This window comes from Canis lupus, chromosome 16, assembly GCF_048164855.1.
Source record: "Canis lupus baileyi chromosome 16, mCanLup2.hap1, whole genome shotgun sequence".
In the NCBI taxonomy this organism is placed as follows: Eukaryota; Metazoa; Chordata; class Mammalia; order Carnivora; family Canidae; genus Canis; species Canis lupus.
Window position 1 is genome coordinate 28,583,999 of NC_132853.1, and position 22,231 is coordinate 28,606,229.

General features: G+C 46.0%; 1 protein-coding gene across 1 annotated transcript; it reads left to right on the forward strand.

Moving 5' to 3' along the window:
• The first annotated feature begins 434 nt into the window (after window positions 1-434).
• On the forward strand, window positions 435-6,949 carry MRPS23 (mitochondrial ribosomal protein S23). The gene is made up of 5 exons (XM_072779871.1): window positions 435-688; window positions 1,234-1,404; window positions 5,127-5,204; window positions 5,411-5,537; window positions 5,957-6,949. Exons 1-5 carry the CDS (start codon window positions 645-647, stop codon window positions 6,107-6,109), a joined length of 573 nt encoding a protein of 190 aa, XP_072635972.1. The 5' UTR covers window positions 435-644; the 3' UTR covers window positions 6,110-6,949.
• The last annotated feature ends 15,282 nt before the right edge of the window (window positions 6,950-22,231 follow it).

Sequence of the window (22,231 nt, forward strand, 5' to 3'; positions counted from 1 at the left end):
AGGCGACGCCGAGGTTTTGGGGTCTGCGTCTCGCACTCTGTTGGGTTCTCTTTGGCTTCTGCAGCTCCGCGGAGGAGCGAGGCCGCGAGCCTTCCGCCGAGGGAACACCTGCGGGCCGCGGCGCCCCGACGCGCGCGGGGGCTCGAGGTGCTCCGAGGCCGCCACCCTCGGGGCGCGGGCACCGCTCCCAGTCGGGCCCCCGTCCCCGGCCTCGGCCCCCTCCGTGGAGTCTGCGGCCCCCAGCAAGACGAGGCGCCATCCGGGCCTAGCGCCGGGGCGACCGGTCGTCTCCGCCTTACGCGTGTCCGGGCCCGGCTGGCTCCCCCGACGCAGGCTGCGCCTCCCTTGCCGCCCATCGTCTTCCCTCCGCGCCCCGCCCCCCCCGATCGGTCGTCTATTGCTTCTGCCCGGCTCTGGCCCGCTCCCGCCCTTTTCGGCTCGGCTATCGAGTGCTCCGGTCTGAACCCGGCCGAGGGCCGAGGGCCGCGCCAGTTCGGCCCATCCTTTGCTTCTGCCTGGCCTGGCTCTCCGGCGGGGGCTGTGGAGAGAGCGCCGCGATCCTCGGCTCGGCCAGCGGCCTCTCGCCTGCCGCTGGCGCTTCCGCTTCCGGGAGCCCCAGGCCCTCCGCGTCCGAGGCGCCAGGCATGGCGAGGAGCCGGCTGGAGACCGTGGGGAGCATTTTCTCGCGGTGCGTGCTCGGAGCCCGGGGTGGGCTGAGGGTCCCTCCCCCGGGCGGGGGCTCCCGACCGCTCCCACTCTCCCTGGGTGCGTCAGCGCGCGCGGCGGGGCCTTCTCCGGAATGCGGGGGTCTGAGCCGGGCGAGGCCTTTGGTGCGGTCTCCTGCCTCCGAATAGGTTGCGCTTGACGACGCCACTCCCCGACGGTGTCTCTCCGGTTCGCGACTGCACCCGGCCCCTTAGGCGAGTGCAGTTCGCTAGGAAGACGGAAGGAGGAAGAAGCAGATGGGCCGCGCTGGGCCGCCTGTGCATTTCCCTGGACGCGATGGGGATGGGGCTAAGGGGGTGGAACGCACGCGACAAAACAGAAGGACTTACCCTCTGAGCACTGCTCGGTTGGTTTGGAACATGGAACTATCAAGTGTGGGTGGGGAGCACGCGTGTCCCGGCCTCCTGCCCCTTCTGTCTTGCGGACTCCGTGGTCTGCTGGTGTCCCAGGCCGTGATTACGCAGGCTGCTCTCACCGACCCACCCTCGTTATTTTTCCTTCCATAAGGACTCGGGACCTGATTCGGGCTGGAGTGTTGAAGGAGAAGCCCCTTTGGTTTGATGTATATGATGCCTTCCCTCCGCTAAGAGAGCCGGTCTTCCGGAGGCCCCGCTTGCGATATGGCAAAGCGAAAGCTGCTATCCAGGACGTTTTGTACCCCGAGGATCGGATCAGAGCGTGAGTGCAAAGCCCACACGGTGGGCAGAAGGCAGCAACACTTTGGAAGGAAACGCCGAGCGAGCGGTCTGATAACTTTAACCCGAGTCCAGCCAGGGCTTGCCCTATGGAGAAGGTCTTGTGTATCTACCCAGTCAGGGAGTCAGTGCCCCGTGCATATGTGAGAGAAACTAGTTCTGGGAAGTAGAATCTGGAGCCCAGCAGTGGACTGATTATTGTAAGTACAGCTTTCCTTTGCTGTGCGTCTATTAGCATTATGGTAAGCCCTTAAAAAACGTTCTCTAACTTAGGTCTTACTCTAACCCTGCAACATAGGTATCTTGTGTCCATTTTATTCATGTGGACTATGAGGCTCCACGAGGTCAGCTCACTGGGAATCGGGGGCAGAGCTCTTTCCCTGAATTTCTTATTTTTAAAGATTTTTATTTATTCATGAGAGACACAGAAAGAGGCAGAGACACAGGCAGAGGGAGAAGCAGGCTGTCTGCGGGGAGCTGATGCAGGACTCTATCTCAGGACCTTGGGATCAAGACCTGGAGACCAAAGGCAGACACTCCACCACTGAGCCATTCAGGTGGCACTCTTTCCTTGAAATATTGATGTCAGTTTTTGGTACATAGAATTTATGTGATTCTTTCTTTCTTTTTTTAATATTAAGATCAGGGGTGCCTGGGTGGCCCAGCAGTTGAGCATCTGCCTTTGACTCAGGGAGCGATCCCAGGGTCTGGGATCAGGTCCCACATCGGGCTCCCTGTGGGGACCCTGCTTCTCCCTCTGCCTGTATGTCTGCCTCTCTTTGTGTGTCTCATGAATAAATAAGTAAAATCTTAAAAAAAAAATAAAAAAAATCAGAAGTTGTACAAGGTAATACATATTCCTTATTCTTTTTTAAAGATTTATTAAGATTTATTTTTTAGAGCACTTGCACAAAGGGAGAAGGAGACTCCCAGGCACCCTAGATTTATTTATTTTATAGAGAGAGCACGCACACGAGAGTAGAGGCGAGGGGGTGGGGGAGGGAGGGAGAAGGAGAGAGAGAGAGAGAGAGAAGTAGATTTCATGCTGAGCTCAGAGCCCCAAGCAGCGCTCGATCCCTTGACCCTGAGACCATGATCTGAGCCAAAACCAAGAGTTAGATACTCAACTACCGTACCCTCCCTTATTCTTATCTCTATTTCCGGATGTAAGAAAACAATTTTTGAAGTCATTATATTCTTTTTTTTTTTTCCTTTGAAGTCATTATATTCTTATTTGAGGTCTAAGCCCCTTTCATTTGAGGACTCTCCTCCCCTGGCCTCCAATACTTCTTGAGGTGGGAGGACAAGTATGTTCTTAACTCTACTTCTAAATTTTCAGGGTAATATCTGAGATCTTTGGGGGCGTTAAATACTTTGTCACTGCTTTTCTGGGTGGGCTCATTGCATGCACTTAGGATTTATTTATTTTTATTTTATTTTATTTTTTTAAAGATTTTATTTATTCATGAGAGACAGAGAGAGAGGCAGAGACAAGCAGTCTCCATGCAGGGAGCCTGATGTGGGACCTGATCCTGCGACTCCAGGATCACGCCCTGGGCCGAAGGCAGGCACTAAACTGCAGAGCCACCCAGGGATCCCTGGGTGTCTTAGTCTTTTGAGCATTGGAATCTTGATTTCAGCTCAGGTCATGATCTCAGGGTCCTGGGACTGAGCCCTGCGTTGCGCACCATGCAGAGTCTGCTTGGAGTCTCTCCCTTTCCTTCTGCCACTTTCCTGGCTAATGTGTGCATTCTCTTGCATGCTCACTTGCTCTCTCCCTCTCTCTCTCAAAGTTAAAAAAAAAAAATCTTTTGTGTCTACATGGATAGTAGGAATTGGGTGATAGGTCATTGGAGAATGTGGAATATTTTACTACTCCCTTTTTTATTAGTATTAATGCCAAGATGATAATACTTTGAATTTAAATAAATTTTTGAACCTTTATTTTTGTGGCTTTTTTTTTAGTGTTTTTGTTATTTTAAAGAACTTACAACAACAAAATAAACTCCAGACATATCAAAACCTAAAGGTAAAAAATGAAATCATAAAAGTACTAGAAGAAACCATGAAAGAATTTTAAAAATAATCTGAATGATAAAGACCTTTATAAGTACAACATAAAACCCCAAAGCCATAAATTAAAATATTAAAATTTTCTGCTCCCAGAAAGTACCACAAGCAGAATCAAAAGTCATCCAACATATTGGGGGAAAAAATTTGCAACAGGTATGACAAAGGGCTCATTTCCTATTTATAGTGGTTTAAAGTTTGCTTATAAATCGAGAAAAAAACCACAAACCACCAAATGGAAGGCAAAGAACGTGGACAGAGCCCAGAAAAGGAGATTCAGTTTGCTTTAAATTTTTTTTTAAAGATTTTATTTATTTATTCATGATAGAGAAGCAGAGACATAGGCTGAGGGAGAAGCAGGCTCCTTGCAGGCTCCTTGCAGGGAGCCTGATGTGGGACTCTGTCCCTGAACTGGGATGATGCCTTGAGCCAAAGGTCGACACTCAACTGCTGAGCCACCCAGGTGTCCCTTCAGTTTGCTTTTAAACATGAAAAGAGGGGATCCCTGGGTGGCGCAGTGGTTTGGCGCCTGCCTTTGGCTCAGGGCGCGATCCTGGAGACCCGGGATCGAATCCCACGTCCGGCTCCCGGTGCATGGAGCCTGCTTCTCCCTCTGCCTGTCTCTGCCTCTCTCTCTCTCTCTGTGTGACTATCATAAATAAATTTAAAAAAAAATTAAAAAAAATAATAAACATGAAAAGATGTCCAGTGTTTTTCATAAGAAAAGGCAAAAGTACAATGAGTTCTCATTTTTCACCTGTCAAACTGACAAAGATCAAAAAGTTGGAAAATAGAGTTTGGCTAGGTTATGGAGAAATAGACACTCTTCCTACATTATTGGTGTGAGCATAAACTGCTACAGCCACTTTGGAAAGCATTTGGCAGTCTTATAAGGCCATGTTACAAATGCACATACTTTGAGCTAATAATACTGTTTTTATGAATTTATTCCAGGTTCATTTGCATAGTACCCTAAGAAATATTGATAAAGGTAATCATTGCAGTACTGTCTAAAGGAGCAAAAAATTGAAAACAATCTAGTTCACTGATTTGAAATGATCTCTAAGAACTATTATGTAGAAGAAGCAAGATGTGGGACGCCTGGGTGGCTCAGCGGTTGAGTGTCTGCCTTCAGCCCAGGGTGTGATCCTGGAGACCCAGGATCGAGTCCCATATCAGGCCCCCTCCATGGAGCCTGCTTCTCTCTCTGTTTATGTCTCTGCCTCTCTCTCTCTCTCTCTGTGTGTGTCTTACATGAATAAATAAATAAAATCTTTAAGAAAAAAAAAAAAAGAAGCAAGATGTGTAGTAGTGTTTCCTGTTAAACTGTGTCTCTGGGTTCAGGGAATGATAAATGCATATGTGGTTGTATGTTAGAACATTCTTGGATGGTTACACAAGAAACTAGTTAGTGCTGCTTCCTGGGAAGGGACTGGGGGTTTGGGGACAGGTGAGCAGGACTGTTAACTTTTCATTGGATACCTTTTTGTAATATTTGGTGTATTTACTGTGTGCATGCACTACTTATTACAAAAAAAAAAAAAAAAAGTGCCTGGCCTAGTAATTTTTTTTTTTCTCAGTTCTTGGCCATGATCTATAAATGGAGATTTACACTGTGTTGTTTATATTTTCTAGGAAATTTTATTCAGCCTATGGATCTGGTCAGAAAGCTTTTGATCTGTTCAATCCAAACTTCAAGTCTACCTGTCAACAGTAAGTCATTTTACAAGTCCTGGGTTAGTTTTTTTGTTTTTAAGGAATTTAGTTAGCATTTTGAGGAATTTTGTTGAATTCCACTGGAGGAAAAAGCCCCTGGCTCCTGTAGGAAGACCTGTTGAGGGAATGCTTGATACTGTGTAACAGTGTATCTTGAGGACTCTAGATATACAGACCTCAGATGTGACTGCTTGGAATTCCAGGTTTGTGGAGAAATACATTGAGCTCCAGAAACTCGGAGAAACAGATGAAGAGAAGTTATTTGTGGAAACAGGGAAGGCTTTATTGGCAGAAGGTGTCATTTTGAGACGAGTAGGAGAAGCAAGGACTGTGAGTATTTTTTAAGTAAGATTTTTATTAGGATTAGTTGTCAGTTTGTTAGAAGTTAAAGGAAGGCTTGGTTTTCCTTCTACAACCTTGGCTTATGTCCGTGAACACCAGGTCAAATACTGGTATTAAATATACTGAAGTTAAAAAAATAGATACATGTATACACACACACACACACACACATACTGAAATGTTGTGATAGTAACTGCTACTTGGAACAAGTGAGTTGTCATTAGGGCTTTTGAAATTATGATTCTGTAGGGATTTTTATCATGTGTATTGCTTGTTACAATAGAATTTGACCTGGGATATTAATGTTAAGTTTGATTCCATGATAGAATGTGCTTAGTCATACAGCTTCTGCCAGTCAGTGGAGCGAAAATGACAATGTCCATGTGATATATTTATGTCCTTTTAAGCACAAGGAAGGTAGTCACGTTTCCTGGAAATCTGAACCTAAGGATGCCGAACCCCAAACAGTATTGGAAAAAAGGCAGCCTCTGCAAGAAGTTCCACAGGACCAGAATTCGGAGGCTTCTGAAGAACAGTCGAAAGGTCTCTCACCTCCCTGAAGAACTTGTATACCGTGTATACTGACATCCAAACTGTGTTCACTAGATGAATGTTGAACTGTTTTTAACAGTTGAACTGTGTAAATGTTTCACAGTCTCTTAGGCATTATGTTTGTCTTCTTTTAGTTCCTATTTCTAGGTTGTCATAAATCTCAGTTTCACAGTTTAAATGAACTTTTATGTTGGGACGGTATTAAATAAAGAATTCCCTGACTGCTTATAAAGTAAATTTACTTTAAAAGTGTAAATAACATGAAGAAACCTTTATAAGCATTGTTTGAGTGGGACTCATTCTGAGTAGGTTTGCTTGGATTTTTGTGTTAACATGTGGGTTAGCTATATTTGGTTCTCAGGTATCTTTCTTTTTTCTGGCTCCTTCAGGCTTTTACTTGTGCATTTGGTGTGTCCCCTGGGCCACCTGTTTCTGTCTACCCATAATCTTTACATTTTGCTATAGAGCTGTTGATCTTCAGCTTAAGAGGCCCAGCTGACCTGTGCTTTGTGGTAAGAGTTAGAACCTATCATTGGTGATAGACCAAGGTCAAAACCATAGCTTTAATCTCCTAGACTTAAGAGTTATGGAGACAATTAGCATATGCCCAAACATAGTCTGCTCAGTAAAGATTTGAATGAATAAATGATTACATTCAGCTGAAGACTGAATTCAGAGAACATGTATAGATAACTGGATTGCCGAGAGGGGGCCAGCTCAGTTAGACACTGCTCTCCACCACCATCCACTTGTCTCCGTGGTGTAGAGATGTACTTACAAGACCGTACGAACTGTTCTCCTTTCTTCATTTTCATATCTTCTACTGAATAAATGAAATATTCTTCTGAGCCTTTGTTTTTGTGATCAGGCCAGTGGTTTTCAGCTACTGGTAATAAGCTGCTTCAGAAATTCTTATTTTAAAACTCACATAACTTTTCTGTTGTTTATGTAGAGTCTCTTTTATCTCCTGGTAGACCAGGGGCAGAGCCCCCATCTCAGCATGTGCACGGCCTGGCACACAGTGCTCTGCAAATGAAAGGTGAATAGTACATGAGGCAAGAGCAATTCTCAGCCACGCTGTATCTCCCTGCCACCTCTGTCACTATTCTGCAATTCCTCTTGTTTGTGGAATGCTTTACTTTTAGATGGGAAAATAAAGTTCATCCATTCAACAGCCATAGCCAGTGAGTGCCAAGCCTTGGAAGGAGGACTTAAGCGGGTGGAAGAGACAATTTTGTTCTCAGGGGAACAATTGTGGAGGGAGGGTCTCTTGTTACTTTTCTAAACCTTATGTTTCTGGGGCTTCGAAGGTAGTTTCTTTGCCATAATGATGAAGACATTTTTAGAAAGTTGTTTGATGTATATATTTTTAAAATTTTTATTTGAGAGAGAGAGAGAGAGCATGAGCAGGGGCACAGAGGGAGAGGGAGAGGGAACCTGAAGCAGGCTCTACGTGGAGTGTGGAGTCCAATCCTGGGTTCAGTTTCACCACCAGTTTGAATGGTGATCTTGATCTTCCAAGATCATGACCCAAGCTAAAACCTAAGAGTCAGATGCTTAACCCACCATGCCACCCAGGTGCCCCTGATGCATCATTATTTTAAAAAACTATACATGCAGATGGTTCAGAATTTAGGTAAAAGGGTGGTTTCCTTTCCAAAATCCATCTCCAGCCACCTGTTTCTCTCCCCTAAGGCATCACTATCCCCATTTCCTTCCCAGGAGTATTTTGGGATATGCATTAGAACACTGTGCTTGCTGTCCTTTACCTCGTTTTTCCACTTAACATGTCAGATCCTTTGTGTGGTTGCATAGTGATTTAATCAGTGCCCAAGTGACAAAAGTGGCTCTGTGTTTACTTGTGCTGCAGACAAGGCCAGTGCTGTGTGGCTCCATCCTTCTCAGTGGTATACTACTGGAAGAGCTTGTCTTTAATGTCCAATTGTCCTCCATAGAGACTACGCAGCTCTACTCCCACCAGCAGAATACGGAGATGCCTGTATCTCTGGAACCCACCAGTACCTTTCCATCATGTTCTTTTTTTTTTAAGATTTTATTTATTTATTCATGAGAGACAGAGAGAGGCAGAGACACAGGTAGAGAGAGAAGCGAGCTCCGTGCAGGGAGCCTGATATGGGACTTGATCCCGGGACTCCAGGATCATGCCCTGAGCTGAAGGTGGCGCTAAACCGCCGAGCCACCCAGGGATCCCCATGTTGGGTTTTTTTAAAAAGATTTTATTTATTTGAGAGAGAAAGCATGAACAGAGTGGGGGAGGGGCGGAGAGAAAGAAGCATTTCACACTGAGTGTGAAATGAAGCCCGAGGTAGGGCTCAATCCCAGGACCCAGAGAACATGATCTGAGCCAAAGTCAGACACAATGATGGAGTCCCCTGGGCACCCTCGTTTCCATCTTTTTAAACCAGACCAGGCTCTTCCCTGAGGAGAGCCTAAGCATGGTAGAAGGGAGAGAGACTAGACATAGCAAACTTTCGTTAGGTTGAATTTCAGTGGTCAAACTAGTGAAAGTGAAATTTATTGGGAAATTCAGAGCCCTTCTCACAGTTGGTGTGGGCAAAATCCATTGTCGGGATAGAGATGCTCAGAATGGAAGTGCAATCTCATTCTTGCATTAGGGAGCTTAAAATCTAATTGAGAAGATGAGTGACTTTGGAAACAATAAGATGAACAGGAATTCTTTTAAGTTATGATCTAAAATAATGATTGAGTTGGGGAGGAGCCAGCTCTGGACTAGTCCAGGAATACTGGATGGAGAGCCTTGAAAGGCAGGGGGAGTTGAAGTATGCATGAAGGAGGCCTGCTGGGAGCACCCTCCCTGCCACCACAGTCTTTAGAAACTATTTTCACTGCCATTTCCAGATGGTACCTGTTCAGGAGCTCCTGGCTGGCTCAGTTGGTAGAGCATGCGGCTTCTGATCTCAGGGTCCTGAGTTCAATTCACATGTTGGGCATAAAGCTCAGTTAAAAAAAAAAAAAGAAAAGAAAAGTGGTACCTGCTTGGAAATGTTACCTGATGTTCAAATCAGATCTCCCGGCCCTTACTGAGCCCCTTCCAGGCTGTACTAATGCGCATTCAGTTGGCACACCTGGTCTGCTGTTGGCACTCCTGCCTCCCCCTGGTCATGCATTCCAGGGGGGGCTACCTTCTTTCTCTTCAGTGTAAACAAGTGCAGAAATTCTTCCTTATACCGCTGAAGCATTAAACAGCCTCTTTGGGGTGGGCCCTCCAGTGTGGGTTTGCTGAGCTGAAGGCAGGAAAAGCATGTGTCCAGGTTACAGGGCAGTTTGCAAGGACAGGTTTGAAGATCTGGGACTAGTTCAGGTTACTCCTGTTTTTGCTGATATGACTTTGTGCCTATGTGGGTCTCAGACTACAAAGTAGGGAAAATGTTTTCTTCTGTCTTCTAGTTAGTTTTTTGAAAATGGAGACAGAGAATGCAAAGCTCATTTACAATATGTGTGATAGATGCTTCTGTTACTCTTGAGGAGTAGTGGAAAACAGGTTTGAACAGATAGTGTGGGGTCAGATCCTGGTGGCCTCAGTAACTACCTTAAGTTGTTCAATGGGGTATAATAAATTGTGAACAGGGAAGTAATGTGGTGAAAGCAATGTCAGGTGGAAGGAAGATTCACTCAGGTGTGATCCAAAGAATGAGGTTGGTGGAATGGGCAGGGAGCAGGGAGGGCGGGAAGAGGAGTCCTGTCAGACTTTGCTCTCTGCAGCCATGCCAATTGGAGGCAGATTCCAGGGCTACAAACCTGAGTGACCAGAAGAGTAGCTGCATCACTAACAGCAAAGTTGGGAAGAGGGCTTCAGTTCTCAACATACTGAGAGGAGATATTGCATCGTTCAAATAGACAGATAAGTGATATGTCTGGAAGATGGAGAGGGAGTCCCTTGCATAGGGGTAAGGGTTGGAGCTAGGAGAATGAATGAACTCTCCAAGGACAGTGTAGAGAGGCACAGGGTGTTGGGGGCTGAGCCAGGTGAATGCTCTTAGTTAAGGGACAGGAGGAACGAGAAGGCTAACAAAGGAAACAGGTCCCACATCTTCCACCATCGTCTAACAAGGCTTTTTTTATGTGGTCCTGGATATATAAGGTTTTTTAGAGTTCCTCGATTTTGTTTGGTAGGCCTGATTCTTGATCATGTGTCCTTAAAAGGCGAGCCCAAGTCTTTTTGTAATTTTGTGTAATATTTAGTATCATGTTCTCAGATAAAGTGGTATTATAGGAAAATTGGTACTCCCAAAGGATTCCTGATTTTTTTAAAATGATACCTTTCTTTTAAATAAATGATGGCTGACCACTTAAAAACATTCCACAGGTTCTCTCTTTAAAGGGCATGATCCTGGAGACCCTGGATCAAGTCCCACGTCTGGCTCTCTGCATGGAGCCTGCTTCTCCCTCTGCCTGTGTCTCTGCCTCTCTCTCTCTCTCTCTCTCTCTGTGTCTCTATGAATAAATAAATAAAATCTTTAAAAAAAAATAAAGTCATTCATGTGGGATAAGATTGTCTCTGAGCCCGGTGCTGCCTCTGCTGCACCCAGACAGATGTGCAGGAGTCGTGGGGCCTCTTCCATCCTTCTAGGCTCTCAGCTATGACCAGGCCTAACTCAGAACTGGGCTGGCAATTTTCCTGACTATGTGGGCACTAGAGCAGACAACAAGATGTGGCTCTGGTCGTGGAAGTGCTGGTACTACCTCAGGAATGTGGAGCTAGGAACAGGGAAAGGGGAGTATGTGTGTATGGTGGGGCGGGGCGCGAGATTATGACTTCGTCCAGGGTCTCTGTGTTCCTGAGCTCTATTCCAGAACAACCCAAAGGTGGAGGACTGACTGGCGAGGTCAGTCATGTGTTTTGAGCCTTTGACGGCGTTCAGTGAGATGGATGCCTGAGCAGGTTCAGTGAGCAACTTGGTTGAAGTCACCTTGTCTGGCAGAGGAAGGGCACCTGCCCTCCTGTGAGAAAGACAGGAAATGGCTTCCAGGTCACTCCTAGGTAGCGCTCAGTGTGGCATGTGGGTGTGTGATTGGATGAGCCAGGTGTTGGAGCAGTTTCTGTGGAGATGCTGAACCAGACAATTGTTTTTTGTTTTTGCTGTGGCATTTAAGAGGTCGCTAGGGGAAGGCAAAGGAGGCAGGAAGTTGAGTGTTATGTCCCCTCCAGGATGTCACTGCCACCAACCCTTCCATCCATATGTATTACAGACAGAGGATTTTTGTTGAATGGTAGCTGACAATGAAATTACATTTGGGGTATAGTTTTACCCTTGATTGAGGCTTGTCTTGGACTGGAACTTAAATGTCAGTCACCTGACCTTCTAGTTGGTCCGTTCTTTTAATTAAAAACTGGTTCTAAGCATCATCCAGTAGTGGTCTATTTATTATTTATCAAGCATTTTCCTTCCAGCAGTTAGTGAAAGGTCAGTGGCTTCAACGGATGCTTTGTTTTTGGTGAGTAGCTTAGATGAAAAAGATATACAATCAATCTCTGCTCCCTCCCGTTTGCTCATGGGCAGGACACTGTTTAATAGTCACTGTGGCATTTAGGATCGCAGGCCTCTGAAACATGCAGAAAAGTGCATGTGCATCCCTTGCCGCTGAACATTTCTCCAAAAAGTAAACATCAGGTTGTGATTATGGTTAATAATGAGATATTGATTGTTTGAAAATGTCACCACCCGGGACCATTTGGCCCCAGAACCACTAGGTGGCGCTGCAGTCTCATGCTGCTCAACCACAATAATTTTCTTTCCTTGCCTTGGGGTACCTTGACTTTCAAGGTTGGCAAGTGTCCTTGTAAAATAATGTTCTAATGTTCTGGCTGAGGTTTAGGAGGCTGAGGTCCTGGGGTGTCTGAGATAGGGTAGAGATGGGGACAGATAGTCCACAGGACAAACGACAGAGGCCTGGGGGGGAACCGACCGTGTTTGCACCCTAGTGGGAGCAAGAGATGAAGGAGATAACTGTGCTGAGTCCCTAGAGACTGCCCAGAGCAGTGTTTCCTAACCTTCTCCAGTCAATGACAAAAATCTGTGAATTTGCTGCAGAGGACGAGGGCAGGGGTGGTGCAGGCAGAGAGGCAGTAACGGAAAAACCCCAGGCCTTGCAGTGTCAGACATGGGACTAAGACCCTGACCCGTGGCTTTGTCTTGTGACATTTGAGGAGCTGGTGAATAACTTGACCCTCAGTTCCCTCATGTGTAAAGCAGGGGTCCTAACATTTCCCTCATCAAGGTGCCATACAGGTTAAGTAAGAGCAGGAACAAAGTTCTTGGCACTGAAGTAGTCTTTGCTCTGAGTGCTTGTAAGGCTTTCAGCAACTGTTGCTTCCCACGGGGTGAATAAACGTGTATGAGATGAAAATGGTGAAGAGGGCCTCCTGGAGGGCTCAGTTGCTTAAGGTTAAGCATCTGCCTTAGGCTGGGGTCATGATCCGGGGTCAAGGATCAAGGCCAGCAAAAGCTGTGGCTCCCTGCTCAGCGGGGAGTCTGCTTCTCTCTCTCCCTCTGCCCCTCCTCACTGCTCTTGTACATGCTCTCTCCCTCTCAAATAAATAAAATCTTAAAAAAAAAATCAAATGGAGGAGAAACCAAAAATCAGATTGTGTCCCTTTTTACCAGTTACTTGTCTAACTGCTTCTCTCTCCTCAACACCTCCCCCCAGCAGTTGTGATCTCTTTTATCTTCTTCCAACCTTCTAGGACCAATCAATCAGCCAATCAATCAAACAATTAAAAACAAAAAGACAAAGGAGGAAGCTAAAGAACAACCTGGGAACCTACTGTCAGACCTTAGCCAGTGCTGGTAGGTTTCACTGGAAAGCTTGGCTTGTGTTTAATTATTTCTTAGAGAGAGAGAGAGGGAGAGAGAGAGAGAGAATGTGTGTGTGTGTGCGTGCACACACGCAAAAAGCATTGTCTCAATGGCATTCCTTCTGTTTCTTTTTTCCATCCTCATTGTTGCTCCCCTTGGCCTCCTTGCAGTAAACTTTGCTCCTTTCTTTCCAGAGGGTCACTACCTAGAGGTTCAACAGAGGAGAATGGCTCCAACCCCAGAAACATTGTTCCTGGGGCCTGGGCTGCTCAACCATTGGGGCAGGAGATTCTGGAATTCCCTCTAGTCCTCTTCCCAGTGAAGGGCAGGGGAGATGCCAGGGTTGGAATGGTAGGTGGGATGGGAGTGAAGTCTGGAGAGCTAGAAAGATCTATTTATGTCCTTCCCACTGTCTTTTGCCCCTCTTATTCCATTTGACCCTAGTTGGTCTGCAGGTGGGCTGTGGGACCCCTCTGCGACTTGTCACCTGGGGTGCTAGGCTAGAGGACACAGGGCTGAGGGGGCCACTGAGGGATATTACAGGGGAAGAGCTCTGGCCTCTTTCCTCTTCAGGTCTCAAAGAACTGTGTTCCATCCTGGCACTGCCACTCTGTGTGACTGTGGCTTTGGGCAGGTCACTTAACCTTTCTGAGCTGCATTCAGTTCCAGCACAGGGTCTGGAGCTAAGAGATCCTTGAAAGTGTACTTGTTGAGTGAACGAATGAGGAAATGAATGGTTTCCCCATCTAAACATAGGGATCATAGTACTCTTCTGGGGTGCAGAACCCAAAGAAGATGCTGGTTGTGGTAGAACTTGGTACTCTCAAGCCTTCTACAGTTACATAAAGTAAAGCTGCTGGTCAGAAGAAAATGCCCCTGGAGCTGCTGGTGCTGGGCTTGCCCTGGCAGGAGAGCAGGGAGCCCAGGACCGCGGGCTCAGGAGAGGACTGGCAGCAGGCGCAGATGGCTGGTCTAGGCTCTGCTTGCTGAGGGATTCTGCCGGAGATGCTGGGTTCTTAAACCCTCTCCTGCGTGCTTGCTTTAAATCCTGAGCATGCTCAGCATTACCTCTTGAATGTTAAGCACAAGGAGAGCTGGATCCTGAGCTTCACCAGCTTCCCTCGGCTCCTGCCAGGGCGAGTGAAATAGCCCTGCTCTGTCTCAGCAGTGAGGGTCACAGCCTCCCTGCCCTCCTGGAGTTCATCCCTTCTTCAGGCCTGGCTCCCTGCTGGGAACCATTTTCCCCTGCCCTGGCATGTATGCCACTTGGGTTCCTCAAGGCTTCCAGCCCCTTAAATGTATAATATAAGGGATGATGGGCTTGTGGTACCGTTTCTGCCTGTAGCCTTGAGCTGACTCAAGGCACAGGCAGGGTCTCTCTTTTCAGGCTGAGGAGAGGTTGGGTCAGTGCCTGGCTCACCTCGGTGAGTGTGCCCGAGCCTCAGCCCCTGGTTTCCCCAGTCCAGCCACACTCATGGGGCCCTGAGGTTAGAACAAGAGAAAGCCAGCTTAATCCCAGGAAGTTTCAGATTTAAATCCTAAGAAGGCAAAGCTTGTCTTTGGCAACCCTGCACTGTCCCTGACTTTCCTACTCTGGGTTGTGAGAGAAGAGGAAAGAGCTATAGGAGACAGGCCAGAGGAGTCAGAGAGGTCTGGTAGTCTGAACTGCAGGCAGGTGGAAGGCACCAGAACGTTCCACAGTCCTGCAGCATTCCAGCCAGGTCTCTGCTGGCCTTCTGGGCAACCTATGCTCCAATGCAGTGTGTGTTCTCCAGATTGGAACTGTTTATTCCTTCCCTTTTGATTGTTGATTGACACAACTAGGGTGGCTCCTTAAAAGAACCAGTTCAACATGAGAGTCCTAACTCTGGGAAACGAACAAGGGGTAGTGGAAAGGGAGGTGGGTGGGGGGATGGGGTGACTGGGTGATGAGCACTGAGGGGGGGCACTTGATGGGATGAGCACTGGGTGTTACATGTTGGCAAATCAAAACTCCAATAAAAAATATACAAAAAAAAAAAAAAAAACCAGTTCAAATAACTGTAAAGTCAAGAGGTCAAATTTAGAAAAATCTCATCAGCAGGATTTAGTTCCTGTGTGCTGTTGACTCATTATTAATAACTATATTTAATATTATAATATAATAGATTATAAATGCTATTACATATAATACCAATGAAATTCATATTATAATTAATGTTAATGAAAGATAGATGACAGATGCTTATTGCTTAACTGACATGCGCCCTGCCAAACCCCAAAGGAGTTACTTTAAGATCTAAAGGACCTGACTGTATTTTACTGTTGTTGAAGAGAATAAAGCTTTCAGATATAATCAAGATTTCTTATATACGAGAACTCAGTGATCCATAGGCCATGTCTTCCTTAAAAAAGAAAAAAGAACTGAGTGTACCTCCATTATTTTACTGACATTTAAAAATAGCTCCTTCAGCCTACAACTGAGGCAGAAGATGACATGGGAATGCCCCTGAGGCACCACATGAGGTTCCTGGAGATCCCAGTCCAGCCCCAACTTATCTACTCGTTGGCCTTGTGATTTGGAAAAGTTCTTCAACCTTTATAGCTATTTGTAAAATACGGGGGTTGAACTACAAGACCTTGGAAACTATTCTTTGGGGCTTTGGTCCAAGAAGAGCTGCAAAGATGGGGAGAACAAGCATGTTCCAAGACTTACTAAATACTTATTTAAAATCTCACTTTTAAATTTTGATTATGGGGGGATCCCTGGGTGGCTCAGCGGTTTGGCGCCTGCCTTTGGCCCAGGGCATGATCTTGGAGTCCCGGGATCGAGTCCCGTGTCGGGCTCCTGGCATGGAGCCTGCTTCTCCCTCTGCCTGTGTCTCTGCCTCTCTCTCTCTCTCTCTGTGTCTATCATGATTAAATAAATAAATAAATAAATCTTAAAATTTTTTTTTTTTTTATTCTGGAAACACTCGTAAAGGTAGAGTGGTATGATCCTCATGTTCATCACGTAGACTTAGCCATTGTTAATATTTTGCCTTATTTGCTCATCTAGATCTTTTCTGAAGATTTTGCGTATCGATATATTTTTCTGAATCTTATAGCACGTTCAGACATGACCTCTCTCACGGCTTCAGCCTGCTTCTCTGAAAAATAGGACCTTTCCTTACATCGACACCATTACCATTATTAAGCCTAATAAAATGACAACTAACAGTAATTCTGTAATATTACCTGATAACCAGTCTGTAGTCAAACCTCCCCACAGTCCCTGGAACAGGCTGTCTGTCTCCTCCTACCTCCACCATCCCTGGGGTCAAACACGGTTAACTCTTTCTGTGTTTAGTTCTTCGCATGTGAGTTCACACCCCCATCTGCTGTCCTCACTGGTTGGCTTTCTTTTCTAGGAGAGATTACGGTTGGTAACCTCTATTTTCTCTTTCTTTCACGGCAGCACTTCCTTCCTAGTTCCTCTGTGTAGTAACACTTACCAAGGTTCTGTTTGGGGTTGAATTGTATACGCCCTCCAGCCGCCCCCCCAGGCCCCCAAAAAGGTATGTGGAAGTCCTAATTGCTGTGAATGTGACCTCATTTGGCATTGGGGCTTTGCAGATGTGATCAGGTTAAGCTGAGGTCATGCTGGCATAGAGCAGGTCCTAAATCCAATGACTGGCATCCTTGGAGGGAAAGAGAGATTTGGAAGCAGACACACACCAAGAGGAAAGACAGCCATGTGGAGATGGAGGCAGAGATTGGAGTGGGGCTGCCGTGAGCCAAGGAGCACCTAGGGTTGCTAGCGGCCCCCAGGGGCTGCAGGAGGCAAGGCAGGAGTCTCTCCAGGGCCTTCAGAGGGAGCACGGTCCTGCCACCACCTAGATTTCAGCCTTCAGACTGGGAGCGATTAATTACTGTTGTCTTAAGCCCTCCATTTGTGGCAATCTGTTGTGGCCACTCTAGGAAACTAGTACGGTTCCTCTATCTTTGGACATCACCATAAGGGAAAGCTTGACTTTCCACGTTCTTAGGTAGGGAAAAACCCAGTTCTTCTCTACTGCATTTCTCCCTATGACTTTCCTTTATTACTCATATAAAACACTTTACTTCTGGCAGGGTGTGGAGGGTCCCCACAACGAGCAATTGTCTGCTACACCAACTGGGTATCCTACAATTTAATTTAATTCTGATGCTATCTACTCAGACACAGTGTCAGATCCCACACGTTAAGGGTTCAGTCTAACAAGACTACTCCTCAATGTGCATGAAATCAGGGAAACACTTATATTTACCAGTTTATTAAAGGATATGATAATAGGGGCACCTGGGTGGCTCAATCGGTTGAGTGTCTGCCTTCAGCTCGGGTCTTGGTCTCGGGGTCCTGGGATCGAGCCCCTCTCCCTTTGCCCTTTGCCTCTGCTCATGCGTGCTCCTTCTCAAAATCATTTTTTAAAAATTAAAAAAATAAAGGATATGATAATACAGCTGAACATCCAGATGGAAGAGATGCATGGAACAAAGTATGTGGGAAGGGGTATGGAGCTCCCAGACCCTTTCTGGATGGACCACTTTGCCAGCACCTCCCTCCACATGTTCACCAACATGGAAGCTCTCAGAACCCTGTCCTTTAGGGACTTTATGGATGCTTCATAATGCAGGCATGATTAATCATTGACTCTACTTTTCCCTCTCTCCCTTCTTGAGAGAATGGAAGGCAAGGCTAAAAATTCCAAGCTTCTAATTATGGTTTGGATTTTCTAGTGACCGGCCCTCATCTGGGAGCCAAACAGGAACCCACCCAGAGTCACCTCATTAGAACAAAAGATACTCCTATCACTCCTATCAGAAATTAAAAGAGTTTCAGGAGTTCTGTGTTAGGAGCTGGGAGGCAAAGACCAGTATGTATTTCTTATTATGAATCACAGTATTACAATCCCATAAACTACTTATGCCTCTATTTCTTTTTTTAATTTATTTTTATTGGAGTTCAGTTTGCCAACATTTAGCATAACACCCAGTGCTCATCCCACCAAGTGCCCCCCTCAGTGCCTGTCACCCAGTACCCCAACCCCCCACCCACCTCCCTTTCCACTACCCCTTGTTCATTTCCCAAAGTTAGGTGTCTCTCGTGTTTTGTCACCCTCACTGATATTTTCACTCATTTTCTCTCCTTTCTCTTTATTCCTTTTCACTAATTTTTATATTCCCCAAATGAATGAGACCATATAATGTTTGTCCTTCTCCGATTGACTTACTTCACTCAGCATAATACCCTCCAGTTCCATCCACGTCGAAGCAAATGGTGGGTATTTGTCATTTCTAATGGCTGAGTAATATTCCATTGTATACATAAACCACATCTTCTCTATCCATTCATCTTTCGATGGACATCGAGGCTCCTTCCACAGTTTGGCTATTGTGGACATCGCTGCTATAAACATCGGGGTGCAGGTATCCTGGTGTTTCATTGCATCTGTATCTTTGGGGTAAATCCCCAGCAGTGCAATTGCTGGGTTGTAGGTATGCCTCTATTTCTTGTTCTATCCACTACCTCTTGACTCCCTACTTTGTATGATGAGGGTAAGAACCAAAGGTTTAAACACAACTGGAAGGACCCAAGACGTGAGAAGTCCAAGCGATTAAGAGCTGCATTTGGCAAGTGGTGGATGCCTTCTGGTTCCAGGGCTGCTGCTGCTCCATCTTCTCTGTTTGCAGAGCTTGGACGCTGTGTCCACAACTCTTTGCACCCAGAGTCAGGAGCAGGCGTTTGAGGGAGAGTTCTGCCCAGAATCGAGGTTATTTAATTCCCCTCTAGGCAGCAGCCTCTAGAGTCTGCCTGCTTCCCTCCTGCATCACACAGGCCTGTTCCTCTTGGAAAGTCCCAGACACTGGCAATAGAGATGGGCCCCTCATAGAGCAGCCCCTTCTGAGTCCTGCATTGGCATTAACCCTTGGCGTGCATTGGGAGATGCTAGCACATGGTTGTGTGCTGCTCCCCCCACCCTTTTTTTTCTGTAGGAATGTCATTAACCATCTTTTCCACTGTGAAGACCCATGGGCAACATTCCTGTCACATCCTGATTCAAAGAAAACCTGTACTTCTGAACACCTGAGATAGTTTACTGTCATGGTCTTGGCCAATTTGGTACCTTGGTTTCCCTCTTTGCTTGGACTGTGAGTAAATTCAGAGTTAAAGTTGCAGTCATATAGAACCGATTTAGGAACTTATAGTGGCATTTGTTTTTATAATCATTAAATATTTTAGGCATATAAAAATTACAGAGACTATGTGACAAATTTCCTGTCACCCAGCTTTAGATGTAAAACAGCAAAGACATGGGCAGCCCCGGTGGTGCAGCGGTTTGGCGCCGCCTGCAGCCTGGGGTGTGATTCTGGAGACCTGGGATCGAGTCCCACATCCGGCTCCGTGCATGGAGCCTGCTTCTCCCTCTCCCTCTCCCTCTGCCTGTGTCTCTGCCTCTCTCTCTGTGTCTATGAATAAATAAATGAAATCTTTAAAAACAAAAAACAAAACAAAACAAAACCAAAAAAACAGCAAAGACGGATTGAAGCCCTCTGAGCACAGGGTCCTGACCTGGTTCTCCCAGGATGGTAGGTCTCTTCCTGGACTTGCTTTATCCCTTCCTATTTACAAAATAACAAATTTTCTCCAAATGTATCCCTGTAACGAACATATGGTTTTGTTTTACATATTTAAAAACATTCTGTAAGTGGCTTTGTACTATATGTACTGCTCTGTAGTTTGTTCCTTTTCCTCAAGATTTTACTTTGAAACTTCCCTGCGTTGACACATGCAGCTCCAGTTAATTCATATTCACTGCTGTGTAGTATTCCACTAGAAGACTAGACACATGATTATGCAGTGTTTCAAAGCATGGGCCTGGGACCAGAATGCCAGGGTTCCCAGCTTGGCCATAAAGTGGGGAAAATGATAATGCCTACCTCAGAGAGTTGATGTGAAGATTAACTGAGGTAGAAGTTATGAAGCATTTGAAATATGCCTGGTGCACAGTGTGTACTATTCAAGGGCTGGCTATCACTGTTGCACATTTATTTTTCAGTCGGTGGACCTTCCAGTTTTTCCCTGTCTCCGAGATGTTGTATGGAGCATTATTCTATCTGTTTCTTTGTGCATGTGTGCAAGAGAGTTCTTCCAAGCCAGGACACACACCGGGAAGTGGATTGCTGGGCTGTGGGGTGTGCCCATTTTTCCTTCTCTGATTCTAGAACATCAGTGCTGATCCTCACTTTCACCTGAGTGCATGGCTCTCGCGCTGGCCCATTCTTGGTGTTTTGGTGCGCTACTTTTGCTTAAAGTTTGCTAAATCTTTCTTTCCCTTTGCCTGAATATTTCTATTTATTTTTATCCTAGTATGTACTTCTGTGAGCATTCTCTTCTCCACGCACCTGCCTTTTTTTTTGAATGATGCGAGATATAAATACATAAAAATTAGGACTCTGCAGAACAAAGAGCACAATCCCCTGCCTGCTGTCCCAGCCTGGACTGACAGGCTTCCTGCCTCTCAGGACTCCATCAAGATTGCTACCAGTAATGCTAACACGGAGTGCTTACTATGTCACAGATGCTCTGCAAGCATTATCCTGTTTGATCTCATAGCAACATCATAAATAGGACCATTAGTCCCAGAATTTGACTCAGATGAAGCAGTCTCATGTCAGAAGTTATACTCTTACCCAGAGCCTCCTACAGGGCTGTAGTGTGAGGTGGCCCAGGCTGCACACTGCAGAACTCTTGGGGGCACCATTTGCACAGACTGCAATGTGAATGGCGCCCCCTGGAGTTGTGCAGTGCAGTGGCCCTGGCCTTGTAAGTAAGAGCTTACAGCAAATGCTTCCTACCTACTTGACAGGCTTAGAAGGGTAGCCCCCCCTACCCACTGAGGGGCTTTGCTGCTCAGGATTTATAGGACTTTCTTAAGGTCATGGTTCTTCATGTTTTAAAAGCCTGTTGGCACAAGAGCCCTCCTACCTATATAAACATTTGTTTAGGAAGGGGGAGCCCAGCATGGGCCCTGCATGCTGACACCAACCATGTAAGGGCACGCACTCGGCCGCTGTTCATGGCTTTCCCCCTTGGCCACTGCAGACTTATTGAGCAATATATTATGAGTGTGGCTCACTCTGATGATGTGTTATGGATAAATCATTAAGGAGGCAGCTCACCGCGGTGATGTATTGGTGTAATAGATCATCAGAGTGAAGTCTTCTGCCGACATACGGGCTGGCTCAAAGGGTGGTGTCATTCAGGGAAGAATTAGCCCAGCAGCAGATCTGGCTTAATTACAGGATAAAAGGTTTGTGAATGATAGGCTGAAGTCTGCAGCACTAGCATTTTGATTCTTGATGTAAAAATATAATTGGGCTTCCTGAGAGAATTTTTGACTATTTCCAAACAGCCTTCCTCTCTATCACAACAGTACAACTGGCCACGTGGTTGCAGGGGTACCTTTCATCAGGGGGCTCTCCAGGCCCTTTCCATGTCTGAATTACGTTGTCCTTTCCATTTACATGTCACAGAATGAGTTAAAGGAGATAAAATCCAGAAGGCCTGCCTTTAAGGCTATCAGAATGATGTCCTTAGCAACCAGACCACTGAAATTGAGTGATTTATTCAAATTATCATTAACTAAGGCAGTGGTTCTTGACTAGACCTGTGTGCATGTGTGGGGAAGATGGGGGTGGGGACAGTCGGCTGAGTGTGTGTATGTCTGTGTGTCTAAGGACATTGGCATCTTAGGGATGATAGTAATAATCATGTTTATCAGACATTTAACATTGTGCTAAAGGGTTTACATGTATTATTTAATCTCATTTAGTTCATATGACAACATTGTCAGACAGGCATTCTTCTTCTTCTTCTTCTTCTTCTTCTTCTTCTTCTTCTTCTTCTTCTTCTTCTTCTCCTCCTCCTCCTCCTCCTCCTCCTCCTCCTCCTCCTCTTCCTCCTCCTCCTCCTCCTCCTCCTCCTCCTCCTCCTCCTCCTCCTCCTCCTCCTCCTTCTTCTCCTTCTTCTTTTTCAGTTGAGAAAGCCAGCCAGAGCAGGTGTCATTGGCCAAGATTGCACAGGGGCTCAGTGGCAGATCCAGTGAGCCTGATGCTGCAGATGACTCCTGTAATCTTCCCTTCCCACCCCAAGACTGCCTTCCTTTGAGCCCAAAACCATTTTGTGAACTACAGGTCTCAGCACCATTAAAGATGCTATGTTGAAAATTTGATTATTTTGTTTTAAGACACATAAATCAAACCTCAGGTATTAATAGGATCCCCAGTTTA

Coding starts and splice junctions, on each gene's coding strand:
- MRPS23 (XM_072779871.1), top strand. CDS start 645: ATGGCGAGGAGCCGGCTGGAGACCGTGGGGAGCATTTTCTCGCG. Junction 1,405..5,126: donor CCCGAGGATCGGATCAGAGC/GTGAGTGCAAAG, acceptor TATATTTTCTAG/GAAATTTTATTCAGCCTATG. Junction 5,538..5,956: donor GAGTAGGAGAAGCAAGGACT/GTGAGTATTTTT, acceptor TGTCCTTTTAAG/CACAAGGAAGGTAGTCACGT.